The 18,122-nt window shown below is 58.6% G+C and overlaps 1 protein-coding gene across 2 annotated transcripts; it reads right to left on the bottom strand.

The window, feature by feature from the left end:
• Positions 1-240: 240 nt before the first annotated feature.
• On the bottom strand, positions 241-17,723 carry LPIN3 (lipin 3). 2 transcript variants are annotated; one of them, XM_060120638.1, is made up of 21 exons: positions 17,600-17,723; positions 16,855-16,906; positions 13,211-13,409; positions 12,000-12,095; positions 10,778-11,043; positions 10,489-10,572; positions 9,857-9,977; positions 9,347-9,689; positions 8,344-8,443; positions 8,043-8,203; positions 7,547-7,640; positions 7,407-7,476; positions 5,689-5,781; positions 5,570-5,616; positions 4,740-4,851; positions 3,392-3,540; positions 3,111-3,197; positions 2,503-2,655; positions 2,188-2,302; positions 2,002-2,105; positions 241-1,809 (listed from the first exon to the last, which is right to left on the bottom strand). In XM_060120638.1, the coding sequence occupies exons 3-21, from the start codon at positions 13,400-13,402 to the stop codon at positions 1,665-1,667; spliced, it is 2,532 nt and encodes an 843-aa protein (XP_059976621.1). In that variant the 5' UTR covers positions 13,403-13,409; positions 16,855-16,906; positions 17,600-17,723; the 3' UTR covers positions 241-1,664. The 2 variants fall into 2 exon arrangements, with proteins under 2 accessions (XP_059976621.1, XP_059976620.1); XM_060120637.1 differs by lacking the exon at positions 16,855-16,906.
• Between the last annotated feature and the right edge of the window lie 399 nt (positions 17,724-18,122).

Genomic DNA, 18,122 nt, shown 5'->3' on the forward strand with positions numbered 1-18,122 from the left:
CAGACAGCAGTCTCTCCGCATCTCCCTTTGACCATGGACAACAGCTCCAAGCCCTTAGAGGCTTCTTGGTCCCCCTGTCCCCTTGGCTTCTCAGCCACCTGGGCTTGGTTTCTTCGGGAAGGTAGTGCCCACTGGCACTGTCCTCCCACCTGGCAGCTTCAAGGATGCTGTTTCTGAACTAAGGACCAGAGGTTTCCACCACCCTACAGGTCCTTCAGGACAAAACGGAAACACAAGGACTCAGTGGAGAGTTCTCTTTATTCCTTTTGATTCCCTCCCAAGGTGAGGGCTTAGGCAGCCGTGGATTCCCGGAGGAAAGGATGGGGTCCAAGTGATCTGTTTGGAGACGCCTCCCATTGTAATTTATCCTTTTCCTTCCCCTCCCCAAAGATGTTTTTGGGGGTACTCTGGTCCCCACATGATCCTCTCCTTCCCACTTGGGGGAGAATCTCCCCCCACCCCAGGTTAGGGCCTCTCTCCAAAGGGCAGCCCTCAGGTACATCATGGCCTGAATGAGGCCAGACCCTGGGCAGGAGGCCACAGCTGGAGGGAAAGGGCTCCAGGCCTAGTTTCCAACATCCTTGGAAAACCCCAGCCCTGACCGGATGTTCACCAGGTGGTGAGAAATTCAGGTATGAAAACACGAGGACACGAGCGTTCGTCTGGCCTGCGTACGCCCCAGAGGCCCATCCCTGCTGAGGCTCCCAGCCTCAGTTTCCCCACAGCAGCTCGGGCCCTTCCGTGCTGTTTTGCAGGTCCCTGCAGCCCCACCTTCTGGGTTCCTGATATTTCGTGTTCTGCCCCCCACTTTGGTGCTGTTGGGGGAGGGCAGGCCTGGATTAAAGCTTTTAGCCTGTCTAAAGGAGCTTTCTTCCCCAAAGGCAGTAGGCGGGAAGGCTGCAGTGGGGTGTCAGCCCTGCTGCCCACAGCTCCTTGGGCAGGAGCTCACTCAGCAGCTGTGCGGGCAGTGAAATGACTGGCAAAGGCTGGGGGAGGCCAGGCACCTGCCCTGGCAGGGTTTGGGGCTGTGTCCTCAGCAGAGGTGTGGGGAGGGGCAGGGATGGCAGCTGGGTGTGTACTAAGCCAGGTGGGAGCCATACCCCCTCAGCCTTGGCACTGCCCTGGGATCCCCCCTTCCCAGATGTTGGAGGGGCCCTAGAGTATCTGGGGTTGGGATGTGCTGAGATAATCAGGGCACCAGTGTGGGAGAGCAGTGATGTCTGGCTCCAGAGCTATGGGAAGGGGCCAGGGCTATGTAGGGTCTAGCTTCAGAGGGTACAGTCCAGGCTCCCCGAAGTGGGTCGGGGGAAAATTTCTTCCCTGATTGTTGGCTGCCACCAACCCTTTCCTGGGCTTACAGGTCTCAAGCCTCATAGGGGCTTCCCCCTTGTCTCTGTCCTATCAGGAGTTGAGGCCGGGTCCCAGGGTGACAGGGACAGATATCAAGGGTATGGAGAACGCTGCAAGGACCCAGTCACTTAATGGCTACAGGGCAGGGCCACGCCGAGGCCTGTAGCATGGCTCAGCTGGCAAAGGCAGGGGACAGGAGAGGCCACAACTAGCCCGCAGCCCCCTTCTCCCCTTCAGTGGGCTGGCCCTGCAGCATCCAACTTCCAGCCCCCATGCCCTGGGACACACAGTTCTGGGGAGCAGCCAGGGCTCGTTCAGGCCAAGGTGTCGAGGTCCAAAGGGGCCAGTGGCTCCCGCCAGTAGCAGAAGTTGCTGTATTCAGGGCTGGCCAAGTCTGTGCTGGGGCCACGGGCCACAGGTGGGAAGAGGAGTTCAGCCACCTCACCGAGCCGTTCGTACCTACGGGCAGGAGGCACTGGCGTGAGCCTCAGCTGCTGCCGGGCTTTGGCCCCATCAGAGCAGGTGGAGACCTTGCATCCTGCCCGGGAGCCCTGGACCGGGGAGGGGGTCCCTGGCAGGGGCGGGGTGGCGTGGCACTGGGTCCCAGGGAGAGGCTGGGCTGTGGAGGCACGTGGCAGCGTTTGGACTCACGTGGACTTGTGATTCTTCATGAGCTCCTGGCTGAGCTCTCCCCGGGGGTTGACTGTAAAGATGCGGGATGTAGGCAGGCCGACCTGCCGGTACGCAGTGACATCCTACAGGAGACAAGGAGGGGTCGGTGGGCTGGGCGGTGTGGAGAAGGTGGCTCAGGCCCCCCGCCGTGGAGGGGACACTCACATTGGGCCTGTTCCCAAAGGCGGCATAGAAGGGCTGTTTCTGGGGCAGAAAGAGCTGCTGGATGTCACTCAGGCAGGCAATCTTGAACACCTCCGGCTTCTTCTCAATCACCTCCCTGCAGCAGTCGGGGCCATGGGCAGGGAAGGGGTTAGTGACCAGAGGATGGCAGGGTGAGGCAACAGTGCTGGTGACAAGGTTTGACCCAGTGGACACCTGAGCGAGGTCTGATGCTGGCTGGCAGGGCTGGGCAGGGCTGGCAGTGGGCCTGTGCAACCCCCTGCTGGGCTGTGGGCTCACATCCCGTGGGGAGGTTACCTGTGCAGGGCGGAGAAGAGGCTGCTGGGAGACAGCAGGATGGGGCCCTCGGGGAGGCCACAGCCCCGCTCGCTCACCCACTGCAGGTACCCCTTGGTGAGGTCAGCCATGCCGATGGCCCGTGCCGAGCAGTACAGGAACTTGTACCCATTTCTGGGGGTGGGACAAAGGGGTGGCACAGAGCTGTCAGAGACCAGCCATCCCCATCTCGCCTTCTGGGCTTTGGCCAGCTCAGCCCAACCCTGGAGCCTCTGCGAGGAGGGGACTTAAGAGAAGAGCTGAGCCATGGCTGAGAGGTAGAAGAAGTGTGCACAGAGTCCTGGGGTCCAGGTGGACCAGGGTAGGTGAGGACTCGGGCAAGTCTGTAGGCTTTGCCTACGGCAGGGAGGCCAGCAGGTAGACTCAGAGCCTGACCACAGCCCCAAGAGACAAGTCTTTCGCAGGAGAACTGAGGACCAGTAGGTCTCAGCACGCCAGGGACCTGCCCCGGTCTCCTTCCCTGTGGGTCCCCAAGCCTGGCTTCCCGGGGCTGAGGCCAGGCTACTCTAAGACATCTTGTCACTCCCTCCCTCCCTGGGGTCCCACCCCAGCCCAGTCCAGGCACTCACAGGTGGATTTTGTGGTAGAGACTAGTGATGCCCTGATGTGTCCAGTCTTTCCCCAGCTGGGGCAGAATGTGGCCCAGGGCATCCGACCTAGACCCACAGAGTGATGGTCACGCCAAGGCAGCCCCACGTGGCCCTCCTGCTCTGTGGGTGTGGCCCTGCCCCCGTCCCAGGATGGCCCATTGGGAGGGGAGGGCCTCTCTCCCTGTCTCCCCTCCCCCAGCACCGAGGGAGGCGAGTCCCCAGGCCCTCCCTCTCCCCCTCCACAGCTGACCGGGTCTCACTTGGTGATGGTGCCATCAATGTCTGAGATGATCACCCTGTCGTCCCATTTCCACAGGTAGATGGTGGCCCTACAGCGGCAGGTGCCCTGGTACTGGGTGGTCACGCTGAAGACCACCTTGTTGGCACCTTCTTGCAGGTTCAGGCGCCGCTGAGGCCAGGCAAGGGGGAAACTGTGAGCTGCCGCAGCTGGATGCTGTCCGCCCACCGCCACCACTCCCCCCAGAACTGTGGCCTTCCATCTCCACGGGCCTCTCTTTCTCCTGTTCCTCCCAACTCAAGAACCTTCCTGAGTTCATCAGAGACAGAGACAGCCATGTGGGCAGAAGGTGGCTGCAAGGAGGAAGTGATGGGTGCTGGTGGGGCCTGCAAAGCCCCAGGCACAGGAGCTTTGAGATGAGGCTCACGGACCAAGCCTGGCCCATGACCCCGTCCGGGTTTCTCAGGTCAGCCTTGGGGCCAGCACTGCTCTGGGCAGAGGGACACCCCACTCCACAGAGGGGGCCCTGGGGGATCTTCACAGGCAGCCTTCTGCCTGGGGCTAGGATACCTGGGACATCCCCCCCAAAGAGAGACCTAGCCCTGTCCTTGGTCCAAAGATAAGGATCAGGGCAGCTCTTAGCCACAGCCTGTGACCTGGCTGACCCCGAGTTGGGTGTGAGCCCCAGGGAACCACACAGAGGGCAGCCACTCTGTACCAGGTGCGCCAGACTCTCCTGGGCACCTCTCTGACCACAGAGTTCCACTCAGGAAGAAGACATGACAGGAGCCACAGTTACTCAAAGGTGTGACTTGGGGGCCTGGGGTTGCCAGAATCTGAGAGGCTGTCATCGGCCGTTTGGTTCCTGTAGCTCCCAAAGGCAGGCCCAGAGCCAGCCAACCCACCGCAGGTAGGTTTTTTTTTTTTTGCTGTACGCGGGCCTCTCACTGTTGTGGCCTCTCCCGTTGCGGAGCACAGGCTCCGGACGCGCCGGCTCAGCGGCCATGGCTCAAGGGCCCAGCCGCTCTGCAGCATGTGGGATCTTCCCAGACCGGGGCACGAACCCACGTCCCCTGCATCGGCAGGCGGACTCTCAACCACTGCGCCACCAGGGAATCCCCGCAGGTAGGTATTTTAAGATGACATAAGAGGGGGCTTTTCTAGCGAGAACATCCAACAGAGAATGGGCTGGCACGTGAAGAAGCGGCACAGAAAGCTGTCCCCGGATGGCGCAAGCAGAGCCCAGCAGGCGCTGCCACAGGGATGGATTCTGGGCTTTGCTGAACACAAGCCATTCCTCAGCCGGGCCCTGAGGGCCTCGGGAACACCATCATCTCAGGCCCGCCATTCCCACACCTGCACACACTTACAATCTGATTGGAGGAGAGGCGGAGGGACTTCCTGTAGGTAGGAGTGCGGGCTGGAGGCGAGCGGGGCGGGGAGGGGGCATCGTCCTCACTGCTCGGGGCTTCGGTCTTCTCCCTGCGGGCCGCCCGGCACTTGAGCCACTTCCCCCAGCCAAGGCCTTCACTCCTGTAGATGCCCACCCCTCACCCAGGGCGCAAGGAGCCTGCTGCTCGTCCCTGCCCCTCTAAGGACCCCTCCCTCTAGGTGCCACCCATTTTGGGGGTGGCAGCTGACATCAGGATACAGGCCAGTCACCCAGAACGGTGACTGCAGAGCTGGAGCAGAGACCTGGGGCGCCCAGGCCCCAGGCCGCTCTCCATAGCCAGGATGCTGGTACCTGCTTTGGGGATGTGTACCAGAAAAATCTAGAATTGCATCATGGCCAATCCCACCTGCTGTGGGAGGCAGTCAGCCCGTCCTTGATCACCCTCCACCCAGCCTTGGACATTCTGGGTCACTTCAGACATGAAAAAAGGAAGCAAGGTCAGCTGGCCCCTGGTGGAGAGAGGAAGCCCTTCTCCGTCTTCGTATGGTAGCCCTTTGTCTGGGCCGGGAGTCTGGGTACCCATTCCAGCCCTGCCACTTCCCAGCTGCGAGAACTTTGGTATATCTAGGCTTTCCCATCTGTGACATGGAGACATGTCCCAGGAGAAAGAAGAGGTGTAGAAGTGATTGTAGAGTGACAAAGACATGCCACCGCAGGGGAGGGGTTCTGGCTCCACCCCCGTTCCCACAGTGATCTTTCCCAGGCTGAGCTCCAGCTGCAGAGCCCCAGGCAGGAGATCCAGCTCACCCCAGCTGCTGCTGCCGCTCTGTGGTTTTCTCCCTCTGGGCACTGCACTGTGGGGAGAATATCCATCTAGTGAACCCTGCCTCCTGCCTGTGCCCCACCCTGTGGACATGACTACCCACCTCCTTGGCCGGAAAGTCCCTGCATCGCCAGGAAAACCACCACCGCCCTCCCTTCCGGGGCATCTTTTCCTTCTCCAGCTTGTCCACGGTGCTCTGTGGGCAGACGAAGGCCATGGCATTTTTTCCTGTAGCACACAAACCCACCTTACGTTGCCCTTGGGGCCCCCATGGGCCCAGAGTCTGGGGCTGACCCTACAGCAAGGTGCTACCAACGTCTGGAGGCTAAAGAAGCATACTCGCCCCCCATCTTGGGATTCTGAGCACTGATTCAAGGAGGTAAGCATGCGAGAACAAGGGCCACTTCTGCCCGCCTCCACTCCACCCCAGCCCTGACCCGCCCCCCAGCTCTAGCCCAGCCTTGGCCTGGCCTCCAGATCTTGTGGATCAGTCTCCCTACTCCAGGAGCTAAAGGCAGCGCTTTGGGAGATTCTCAAGATCTGGGTCTCCCTGCAAGATGCCACCAACTGGTGGCAGGGACAGTCTCTAGTCAGTACCACCCTCAACCTCCAAGACCAACATGGGCAATTCCTAAGGTCAGTGATCTATCCCATGAACAGCCTCTCTCTCTGCTTGTAACCGTCATTGTCTGGTGGGGACAACATGACCCTGTGAAAAATTCTGATTAGGTTTGTGCTAGATAAATCCAGGGAGGGCCCAGGCCCACCTAGGAGACATATCAGCTTCCTGCAAACACAGAATGGAGAACCCAAGTCGAGGAAAACAGCCTGGGTGTCCACTGGGGCTGGGAACAGGCTGGGAGAATTTCCCCTAGGTGGTGGGTCTCTCTGGGTAGGGTGAGGAAAGCCAAGCATGGGGGGACCCTCTCTCTTCCCACAAGCTCTGGGTCCTTGCTCAAACCCAGAGCCAGCCAGAGGACAGAGCTGAGCATCACCAAAGGGAGGCACCGGCTGTCAACATCAGGTGAGTGATGTTCTTTGGGCAAGCCAAGCCAATAATGATGGGCCAGACCAGGGTGGGGCACTGGATGGCTCCCAGAGGGGCAGAAGGGGCAGGTGCAGGCCAGCCCTGCACAGGATAGAGGTTCTGGGAGGAACTATAGAGGCTGGGCCTTCCCGCCTCTGAGCATCTATCTGCACATGCTGTTCCCCACCCCTTGCCTACTCATCTTTCAGACCTCTACCTGGTGGGCACTTGCTCAGCAAACCCCCTGTCGGAGGCTCTCAAAGCACCCCAGACCTCTCCTTCCCAGTACTCACAGTTGAATTTTATATTCATTTGGCTGAGTCTTTGATTAACTGTCTTCCTATGAGGGCATGACTTTCCCCAGTCTGGGCCTGGCACACAGTAGGTACTCAACAACTGTGTGCTGATAAAACAAGCCCCTGCAGCCCAGCCTGGAGAGGGTCTCAGAGGAAAGTGAGGGGTAGGACCTCCATCTCCCAAGACTTGTCTCGCAGATCCAAAAACCTCCTGTTGAAGGCATGTCCCTGTCGCGTCTGGTTTGTCCTGAATTCCTTTGAAGTGAAGTCTAAATCCAATCCAAATGGATTCAGCCATGCCAGGAAACCAGGGAAGCGGGGGGTGCTTCGTCCACACAGCCTGGGGCAAGGCTTCAGAGGACCTGGGTCTCTTCTCTCAGAGTGGGTCCTGCAGCCCCAGGCCCATCTCTGCCCACCCTCCACTTCCTTGCCAAGGGCCCCCGACCCCAAGGCTATGGCCACGTCCCCCAGGAGGCCCCGGGGTGCTATAACCATTACCTTGGGCAAGTTTTTCTGGAAGGCTTGCAGGGAGAGGATCATGGAGGCAGCTACAGCCCAGTTATAATGCCTGGAGAGACAGATAGGGTGTTAGGGCCGCGGAGGGCAGGGCGGTCCAGCAGCCCAGCCCCGGTACCCACTTCTCGTTGATCTTCACCACCAGGTTCGGGTCGTCCAGGAGGCCGGGGTTTTGGGCAAGGTCCTGGTAGGAGACGATGTACTGGTTGAACTTCTCTGGGCACAGAGGCAGAGAGCGAGGGGTGAGGCCAGCACGTCCCATGTGACCCGTTGCCCCCGCCCCTCCCGGCTGCCCCACCTATGCTGCTCAGGCCTCCTGCAACTTGGGTCTTCGACCTAGCAGGGCTTCTTGCTACCTGGGGTTTTGGCACCTGATGGTCCCACCCCAGGCACTTGCCATCCTGGATTCACAGGGTAAGTCACAGCTTAGCATGACTTAGCATTTGCTTCACGGGGTCTTGGAGATGCCCAGCGCTTGCTGGCCAAGGGTGGGCTCCACAAACCCCAGAGTCGTGCACACCTCTGCTACCCCCCCACCCCGGGGTCTTCCCTCTCTTCTCCCGTCCCCTGGGCTCAGTGACAGTCCTTGGAGGGGTGGGGGGCCACAGTTCAGCATACCCACAGAGATGTCTCCGCTGTCAGCCAGCCCCCCAGAGAGGGACAGCACTACTGTGTCCGTGGTGTCCGGAGTGGGCTCTGGCTCCTGCTTAGTGTTGCAGTCCCCCAGAGACTTTTGGCTTCCGGCTTCACTCCACTTCCTGGCCCCCAGCCCACAGTCGCTGGGGACAAAGGGGCCAATAGTGACATGAATACAAGGAGGCTGGGAGGAGGGGCTGGAGCCCTCCCAGGCCCCTGATAGCCGACTCCTAGCCCCACAGGCCCCAATCCCATGACACCCTGGCGTCCAGAACCCAGGCACCTCTGGGGGAAGTAAAGGGCTGCATTCTCAGAATCCAGGGAGGGCAAGTCATCCAGGTAGATTTCACTGGGGCCCAGGTGCTGGCTTCTCTTCAGGGGGCCTGAGAGCAGAGGAGGGGACATCTGTAGACCTAACCCGTGAGGACTACTATTGTGATCAGTGTGCGTCCCCCTGCCTTTGAATGCCTTAAGGTGGCACTGTCCAGTAGAACTTTCTGCAATGCTAGAAAAGTCCTATGTCTGCACTGTCCAGTAGGGTAGCTGCTGGCCATAGAAGGCTATTGGGCATACTTAAAATGTGGTGTGATGGAAAAATAGAATTTTAAGTGTTATTTAATTCTTTTTTTTCTTTTCGCCATGCCATGTGGCATATGGGATCTTAGTTCTGCAGCAAGGGATCACACCCACACCCCTTGCAGTGGAGGTACGGAGTCTTAACCACTGGACCGCCAGGGAAGTCCTCCAAGTATTATTTAATTTTAATTAATTTAAATTTAATTTTAAATAGCCACATATAGCCAGTAACTACCCATCTGGAGAGCACAGGTGCCAGCTTCCCCTCCCAACCCTCTCCCTGGCCTCGCTCAAGACACATTCAGCTGCCTCAGTTCCTAGACATGAAACCTCTCTCCCTCCTCATGGCCTTGATGTTCTCTCTGCCTAGAATTCTCTTTCCCTGGTCCTCACTTGGCTGGATCTTTATGGCCCACGTCTCAGCTCAGGCATCACCCACGCAGAGAGGCCATCCCTGGCCACATGATTTAAATAGTCCCCGTCCCAACCAATGATTCTGTCCTGCGTCCTGCCCCCCCCCCCCAACATCATGCTCTTCCTGTTATGCGTCTGTCATCTGTCTGCCCCTCTGGACTGTGAGTCCCATGAGGGCCGGGGCCAGAAACTGCTTGGAACACAGTAGGTGCTCAAACATGCTTGAAATTCCAGAGTCCACCCAGGGGGTAACGTGAGGCCAGGGAAGCAGTGGGAGGGGTCCAGCTATCACTCACCGTTCCTCCTGGAGATCCCCTCCGGCTGCCCTGTGCAAGCGGGGGCCTCCAAAGCGGCGCAGCTCCACGGCTTAGAGGGAGGAGGGAGGCCCACATCCCCGGAACTCTGAGTCTTGGTTTCCTCTCTCTCAGGGGGTTGGAGAGGGGGACCCACCAGAGCAGGCACCTCCGTGTCAGGGTGAAGAAGGTGGGTGCCAGGCCCTGTTTGCAGGATTGGAATTCCCGAAGGGTCCACGCCAACCACAGAGGCAGAGGGGGTGCTGGGCGCCCCCTGAGGTGGAGAGGCTGTCTTGGAGCTGCCATCAGGGACCACTGAGGGCGCGGGCCACTCAGCTTTGCCCACCTTCAATCAAACAAATGGGGGAAGACAGGGGCGCTGCAGGGCCCGCCCCCCACACCCCACAAGGCCTCAGGGAGGTGGCCCAAGTCTCAAGTCACTCCAGTCCTGACACGCAGGGGCCACGGAGCCGCTGAAAGGTAAGGATGGAGGGTTGACACAGGGGAACTCACCTTAGGCAGCCTCCCCCAGGCCCACTGCATGTGGGACTCAGCTCTCAGGGGGGTGGGTTCGGGGGTCCGCAGCTCCAGCTCCGAGTCACTCTTGGGGGATGTTAGCTCACCCTTGGAGAGGCTGCAGGAAGCAAGAACTCAGAGGTGCTCAAGCCAGCCTGCCAGCCCCCGCCGCCCTCCGTGGCCTGGGAACATGCTTTTTGCAACACGCATTTATGCCTGTGTAAGGAGCTCCTATAAATCAACAATAAGAAGGCAATCCAGTAGAAAAAGCAAAACAAAACGAAACAATGGGCAAGGCTGTGACTTCTTAATGGGTGTAGGGTTTCCACTAAGGGTGGTGAAAAAGTGGTGGAGTTGGATAAGGGGTGATGGTTGTACAACATTGTGAATAGACTGAATGCCACTGAATGGTGCCCTTTCAAATGGTAAATTGTATGTTATGTGTATTCTACCACATTAAAAAAAATGGGCAAAAGACTTGAATGTCAACACTTTACTGAAAAGACATACAAATGGCTGGTAAACACAATCAATATGTTCTATGTCATTATTCATCAGAAAAATGTAAATGGAGAGCCCTCTGAGACCTTGGCTTTGAGTCTCTGCCTATAGCCCACCTGGACTCTCACCTGGCCTGGGGGGGCCACTCCCCATCGGAGTAGGGGTAGATGTCTTTCCGCTGCGGTGAGGACTCTCCTTCTGGCTGGACACTGCTGTGGGACCACAGGGAAATAAATGGTCACTGATAGGACAGGCAACCTGGGCAGGGCATGGAAGCCTGGACATCAGGGGCTTGATGAAGCAAAGCAACTAAAGGCCAGAGAGGTCAAGGACCTTGCCCAGGGTCACACAGCATCAGCAGAGGACACTGTGCTTGAACCCCAAGTGGCATCCCTACACCCTCAACCCCCTACATACCCTGGGGGCTCCGGCCTCGGCTTTTCCAGCAGGCATAGCTCACTCCCAGTGCCTGCCTCCAGCTCCTCCGAACTAGAATCGGCTGCCACCGTGTCCTCCTTCCGCCTGGGTTTCCTCCTGCGACGCTTCTTCTTCCAACCCGTAGAGGCTGTGCCCGCGATGCTGGCCTCAGGCTCGCTGGCTGTGCCCAGCTGGGAGTCCGAAGGGAACCCAGACAGGCCCCCCCAAGGGATGGGTGATGTGTACAGGCTGGGAGGCATGTCTTCCTGTGGAGCAGATCAGGGGCAGGGCTGAGGGGTCTGCAGCTTGGGGGCAGGGGGCAGGGGGCAGGAAAACAGGCCTGGAGGCTGGACAGCGCCAGTGGTAGCATGGCCTTGTAACTGTTGCTGGCCTCCAAGTTCCCTAACAGAGAGAAAGCGGCCCCAATCCCAGGGGTGCCTACACCTCTGGCAGCCCACGGCAACCACACAGTCCAGACAGAAACCTGGGCATCAGCCTCTCATCTCCCCTGCCCACATCTACCACGGCAGACACCTACTTCCCCTTTTAAGACTCAGCCAGGTGTCACCTCCTCCAGGAAGCTTGCCCTGACTTTTTTCAGCCTCGGGTCCAACCCCCTTGGCTGCAATAACCAAATAGTTCTTTCGTCTGTTGTTTACATGTCTGTCTCCCAGGCTAGTCTGGGAACCTTCTTTTTTGGCAGGGGTCACCCCTCATCCAGGTCTACTGCGGCTTCTGGCCTACAGTACAGTAGGGGCTCAATTAAAGTTTGTCAAAACTTTAAACACCTCTGCTGGCTTCTGCTGGGCCCTGCCTCCCTTGTGCAGACACCCCTCTGCTTCTCTCCCGCTCCCACACTCCCATGTTCCAGCTGCCCCGAGCCGGCACCAGATCCACAACAAGCCATCTTATGCTTCCAGTCCCGGCCATTGCTCGGCACCCTCCTCCTCTCCACGCTGCCCAGGGAGGGCCTCCTTTTCCCCCTTCAGGGGCCCAGCTCAAGTGTCCTCTTCTGAGAAAACTTCCCCAAAAGAAGCACCAGCCCGTCCTGCCCCCATCCCCCCCATCCCTCCCCAGGGTCCACCAGCACATCCTGATGCCTCTGCCTCAGACCCTCGCTGATGGGGTCCTCCCCACGGTGGGGACGGTGACAAATCCCCAGGCCCCGCCTGGAGGGAGCACTAGTGAAGAGACAGGGTCAGGCAGGCCCAGAGGCACTTACCACATCGCTCTCCAGCTCCTGGATGAAGAAGGCCTCCCCGCTGTCCCCCAGCTTCATGTGCAAGTCCACTGGCTCCCCATTGATCTCGATGTCTACCTGTAATGGGATGTGGTGGGATGGGGGTCCCCTCCGTCGGATCTTACTCCCATGCTTCAGTCCTCTGGACTCCCAGCTGGTCCTGGAGACACAGGCTCCCTGCTGCCCCAGAGCACTGCACTTTCTGGAACTCTCTCCCCCCAGACCTCGGGGAGCCCCCCACTCCCCACTCTGAGGGTCTCTGCTCACCATCTCAGTATTCTTGTTTATGCCTTGGTTTCTGTGTTCCTCTCTCCCACAGCCCATACGAACAAGAACACGATCCAATCTTGTCACTGTGTGTCCCCAACCCGCAGGAGAGTGCCCGAACATTCGTGGGTAACGCAAACAACAGTAAGAATGACCCTTTCCTGGGCACTTCGTCCAGTGTGTTACATAGACCATCTTATTTAGTCTTCACAGCAACCCCTGGCAGTACCTTCCATCATTATCCCCACTTCGTAGATGAGGAAACTGAGGCTCAGAGGGGTTAAGTAGTTCTCTGGGAATTACTATGAACCCAGAAGGTCTGCATCCGCAACGCAAGCTCTTAACCACTTAGCTATACTGTCTCCCTCAAGGTTACACTCTCCCATTAGGGTTCTGGAAGATTCACAGTCACCCCAGAGTGAAGGGGGTTTGGGCCCACCAAACCTCTATTCACACACCAGAACTCAGTGCTAACAAAAATTTGTCACGTTCACCTGAGCCCCATGAAGACGGTGCCGGTCTCCTAAGAGTGAGGAGGTAATTTTTGAGTATCACCCCCATGCCTCGCCCTGGGACAGTGTTATCACCTCTTATTTAATCACCAGGTAATGAGAGTGTATCAATTCGTTCAGGTGAGGTGACTTACCAGGAATACACAGGTAAGGTCTCAGGAAGCTGGAGCCAGGTCTGATGGCCCCAGTACAGAAGGCTGCCCTGCTGTGCTGCTTCCAGGGGAAAATAGGGGCCCTCCTGGACCAAATCCCCAAAACCAACCCAAAACCTTCCAAGAAAATACAAAAGAAGGGAAGCCTGTCCGGAGGACACATCCCTGCCCCAGGGAGGTTTGGTTTGCGACCTGGGACTGCAGTGACTACCCCGGCTTCCTGAGCGCGCCCTGCAGAGGTCCCCCTACCGCCGTCACTCACCACTTTCTCCCGCGAGCGCAGGACGCCCAGCTTGCCGAAGCGCACGTGGAAGGGCGAGCACCGGAAGGAGCCGTCCGCCTGCCTCACCACCAGCACATCGATGCCCCCGCTCAGCGTGGCCGGGTTCAGTCCCCGGTACAGCCCCTTCACCGTCCCAAACACCGTCTCTGCCAGCTGCCCCACGTAGTTCATGGCTGTGCTGGTAAAGGGAGGTGGCGCTGGGACCAAGGCCTGGCCCACCGGCCTCCGTACACGGGGCTCTGCAGCCTGACCCCTGGGACCCCAGGCTTACAGCTCGTGGCCCTCGGGGCGCCTCTGCAGATGAGCAGCAGTGATGGGGTGGGAGGTGCGCCTGAAGACGTGGGCTCTAATCCCCACCAGCCGTGGGGCTCTTGGATGGCCACCTCCCTTCTCCAAGGGCTGCTGCCCACATCTGTCAAATCAGGGCACCGGGTAAGGCCATCCGGGGCGCTGTGAGCCTCAAATGCCATGAGTAATGATAATGACCGCAGCTCATTTCATCTTTACACCAACCTGCCAGGCTGGCCGAGCAGGTTTCATTATACCTGTTTACAGACAGGCCAGCCCAGGCTCAGAGAGGTGGAGTGACTTGCCCACGGCCTCACCACTAGTCAGGAGAGGAGCCAGGGTTCGCACACAGGCCTGTGTGATTGCAGAGCCCTCTGTGTGAACCACTGGGATGGCCCAACTGTGGGGACAGGCACCCTCCCTGGGGTGCAAAAAGGGGGAGCCTCATGATAGATCAGGCTCAGGGCCCTGCTGGGTAACAGGTGACAGTCCTGAAGGCTGATCTCTTTCCAGGAAGTGGGGAGGAGGGAGCCTCAGTTTTTCCATCTGAGAAATGGGTTCAGCTGTCTTGCTGCCTCCTGGTCCTAGGAGTTGGAAGGGACCTTGCTGGGCTATTGTGGCTAATTTGTGGGGGACCAGGGGTGGGGGTACCCCAGGTACCTAAGGCTCTGCCCAGTTCTCAGATGCTTGCAGTAGGGCACCCCCTGTAGCTGGGCCCAAACTACAAAATTTAAGGCCCAAGCTCCAAAATTCTTCCCAGTCTCCCTGGGACATGTGGGAAGCCCGTCCATGGCCAGAACCTGACCCCAGTGTCTCTAGGACATAGTTCTCAGCACCCGACCCCTACTCCTCAGACCCACATTCAGGCCTTGGGCTGGCCCCTGGCCCACCAAAGCTGTTCCTTCTTCCCCCAGCCAGACTGGTCCTTCCAGCTCTCCCACACCAGGCAGAGCTGGGTGAGCCAGAGGCAGGAGCTGTAGCAGCTGTGGAGAAGAGCCAGGGCCATGATGAAAGCCACCTCTACCCTGGCATGGTGCCCGCCCCGCCAGCTTCAGCTCGTCGCCCCTTCCCTGCTGGCCTCGCCAGTGGCCTATGCCCTTCTGGCTGCCAGGACCCCAAAGCATCCCAGCTCCACAGGGCACTTCCCTCTGACCTTGCATCAGAACCCCGGGAGCTCCGCCTGCCACGCAAGATCACCCTTCAAAACAGTCAAGTGACTTATCCAAACCCTATGAAGCTAATAGGCCATAGATGGGGGGAGGGAGTGATGACTCATATCCTCGTTTCCTGATTCCATACCATGGTTCCTTCCCCTCCATGGTCCCCAAACCACACCACCATTGTCTGCAGAGAGGGCCGCCCAGCCCCCAGCCCACCTCTGCACAGCCCTGTAATGCCTCGCCACTCAAAATGTGGTCCAGGGCCCAACATCACCTGGGAGCTGGTTAGAAATGGAGAGCTTCACAAACATAAGGTCCTGTGAGATTTGATAAAGTGAAAATTTGGGATAAAAAATGAAACTTTTTGGACCCGAAAACGTCGCTCAAATTGAATACATCTTTTTTTTTTTTTTTTTTTTTTTTTTTTGCAGTACGCGGGTCTCTCACTGTTGTGGCCTCTCCCGTTGCAGAGCACAGGCTCCGGACGTGCAGGCTCAGCGGCCATGGCTCATGGGCCCAGCCGCTCCGCGGCATGTGGGATCCTCCCAGACCGGGGCACGAACCCGTATCCCCTGCATTGGCAGGTGGACTCTCAACCACTGCGCCACCAGGGAAGCCCTGAATACATCTTTTATCTGCAAGGCACCTGCTATGTGATAGGTGAAAACTCCCACTTTGGTTTCTCTGTCCCTAACACCAAAGTCTGAATATGCGTCTGGGGAGACAGACTGTCTGACAAGGAGAGACATGTGGTAGGCAGGGCTCTAGACCACTGTGCCCAGGAAAAGCAGAGAAGACTCCAGAAGCTTCTAGGAATATAAAGAAGCATGCATGGGAGGGGCACACCGGGAGTGGGGGCAAAGTTCTGCCCAGCTGGCAGCCCAAGTCTGAGCTATCTGCTCTGCGGGGAGCCAAAGAGCAGGCGGTGGGTGGGTGGATGGGGAGGGGGCAGAGGAGACAGGCTCGGCTCCACCTACTACTGAGCTGCTCGACTTCGCCACCCCTGCTGCGACGCGCAGGCTCAGCGGCCATGGCTCACGGGCCCAGCCGCTCCGCGGCACGTGGGATCTTCCCGGACCGGGGCACGAACCTGTGTCCCCTGCATCGGCAGGTGGACTCCCAACCACTGCGCCACCAGGGAAGCCCTGGATCATTCTTTGTTGCAGGGTTGGCGGGAGTCTTGTAAGACGTTTAGCAGCATTCCTAGTCTGCCCACTAGATGCCAGGTAGCACCCTACCTCCAGCTGTGACAACCAAATTGTCTCTAAACTTTGTCCAATGTCCCCTGCTGGACAAAATTGCCCCCAGTTGAGAGCCACTGAAATAGCAGAAGGAGCTGAGTGGCAAAGGGGGCACCTGGGGGCACCTGGGTCCTACTCTGATCCACCCACGGAGTACTCTCGGGCAAGTAACTTGCTGGCCTCAGTTTGCCCTTCTATGAAACGAGGCCTGCATTTCTGAGACCTTCTCAGCTCTAATGTCATGGGAGCCTAGAAGTCATTCCTCTCCTTGTTCCTCCCGCCCCACGAGTGGATGCCCCCATCTCTGCCTGCTTAGCACTGTGGAGAGGGAGGGGGGCTCCTGTGAGCCAGGCCCCGGGCTCCTCTCCGCTCCCTGCACCCACCCCTGAAGGCATGTCCTGCCCCCAGGACCAGCTCTGCCTCCTTGGTCTGCTCCAGATGGAGGAGAGCTCCTCTTGGCTCCCCTATACCACCCTTCACCCCCAAACTAACATGTCTAAAACCAAACACTTCATCTTCCCCTGGGGAACCTGGTCAGCTGAATTCCTCTCAGGACTCATGGGTACCCCTCCCTCCCAAGCCCTCTGAGTCCTACTCCCCAATTTCCTGCTCATCTGGCCCCTCCTTTCTCCTCCAGGTGCCTAGGTCAAGGCTTTATGACCAATGCCCAGATCCTGGGTGACAGCAGGCACTGTGGTTAAGGCATGAGACTGTCTGGATTCTAATCCCCTCCCTGACGCTTACTAGTTGTGACCTTGTGCAAGTCACTTCACCTCTCTGAGCCTCACGTTTGGCCTCTGGAATAGGGATAACATAAGGGATGCATGAGGAATTCATGACATAATTCGTGTAAAGCAGTAGCATGCAGTAAATGCCCACCCACGCCACCTAGCAGCAGCAGCATCGTTTTTGGAATCGTGACAGCCCCACTCACCCGGGCTGGTCCCGTGGGCACGACAGGTCAGACTCCAAGCACTGCCCCTGCCCTGAGTTGAGAGTTTAGACTTCTTAACTTGGCATTCAAGGCCCTGCATGATGGTGGCCCCACTGTTTGCTCCAGGAGGGCCTCAAGAGGTGCCCAGGCCTCTGAGCCTACTCTGGGAACATCCACATGCCTCCCAGGCCTGCACACAATCCCACCACAGGAAAGCCAGAACAAGGTGCCCTGGTTGTCAGCCCTCAGCCACTCTGGGCTCCCAGATTCAGGGAGGGGTGGGGATGTGGCTCTCTGTGTAGGAGCAGACGCAGCAGGAGAATCAGCACTGCTATTGCCCTGGAAGGGAGACAGCTCCACCCAGGATCCCCAGTAGGCTTCACAGCTACTTCATCTGACCTGCCCAGTCTCAGGGCAGGTGGGCAGGGGTCAGATCCTGTTTTGCAACTGAGGACACTCAGTACCAGAGAGGGTGGGTGTCTTCCCCAAGGTGACACAGTTAGTCTGGAGTGAAGTTGGCGTGAAACTTTTCCCCTGAGAGGTTTTTACATCTCATTCTCTCTCGATCCCACATTCTGGATGTCCGGGGGGCCCCGCAGCCCCTGGATCGGGGAGAGGGATGAAGTGAAGCCGGCCCCTCAGGCCCGGGAACGGGAAGGAATGAGGGTCAGATGGCAGGACAGATGGGCGGGGCAGGGTGGGGCAGGGGAGGGGTACCTCATCTCTGGCTCTAGTTGGGCCCTACCTGAGGAGCTGCCCACTGGACTCCGGGCCCCGGAGCTGCCGCTGCTACCTGAGTGCACAGATCAGCAGGTGTCTTCGGCCCGCACTCACTAGGCACTTCCGGCTCCTCTAGGAGTGGGCGAGATCCCGGTTCCGCCCCTTCCACGAGCCAAGGGCGGCCTCTGCAAGTCCCAATCCGTCTAGACTCCACCCCGCAAAGAGACCCCGCCCCCGCCCAGTCCCCACGCCCAAGGGCGTTCTTTCACCTTATAGAGTGCGGGGCGAGGCCGGGCTCCAGGCTCCGCCCACTCCGGCTCCAGCCCGTCCTGCCCCGCGCCCTAGCGTTCCTCGAAGGAACATCCCAGTGGCGTGCCACCAGCCCCACCTCCAGGAGCGGCGGAAAAGCAGACTTTCCAATCGAGCCGACCTAAACCTTCCTGGCTTTGCTCCTAGCTCGCTGTGTGACTTTGGTAAATTCTTTCCCCAATCTGACCCCATTTTTCTACTTTGTCAAAGGGGGTGGTAGCCACCTTGCAGGATTTTCG

The sequence above is a fragment of the Mesoplodon densirostris genome, chromosome 16 (assembly GCF_025265405.1).
Source record: "Mesoplodon densirostris isolate mMesDen1 chromosome 16, mMesDen1 primary haplotype, whole genome shotgun sequence".
NCBI classification, from domain to species: Eukaryota; Metazoa; Chordata; class Mammalia; order Artiodactyla; family Ziphiidae; genus Mesoplodon; species Mesoplodon densirostris.

Excerpts from the sequence above, each read along its gene's own strand:
- LPIN3 (XM_060120637.1), bottom strand. The coding sequence starts at position 13,402 with ATGAACTACGTGGGGCAGCTGGCAGAGACGGTGTTTGGGACGGTGAAG. Across the intron at positions 9,978-10,488 it reads GAGTGGCCCCCCCAGGCCAG|CCTCTCCAAGGGTGAGCTAA; the intron begins GTGAGAGTCCAG and ends TGCTTCCTGCAG. Across the intron at positions 4,852-5,569 it reads GAGCGGCAGCAGCAGCTGGG|GGAGAAGACCGAAGCCCCGA; the intron begins GTGAGCTGGATC and ends GGCGGCCCGCAG.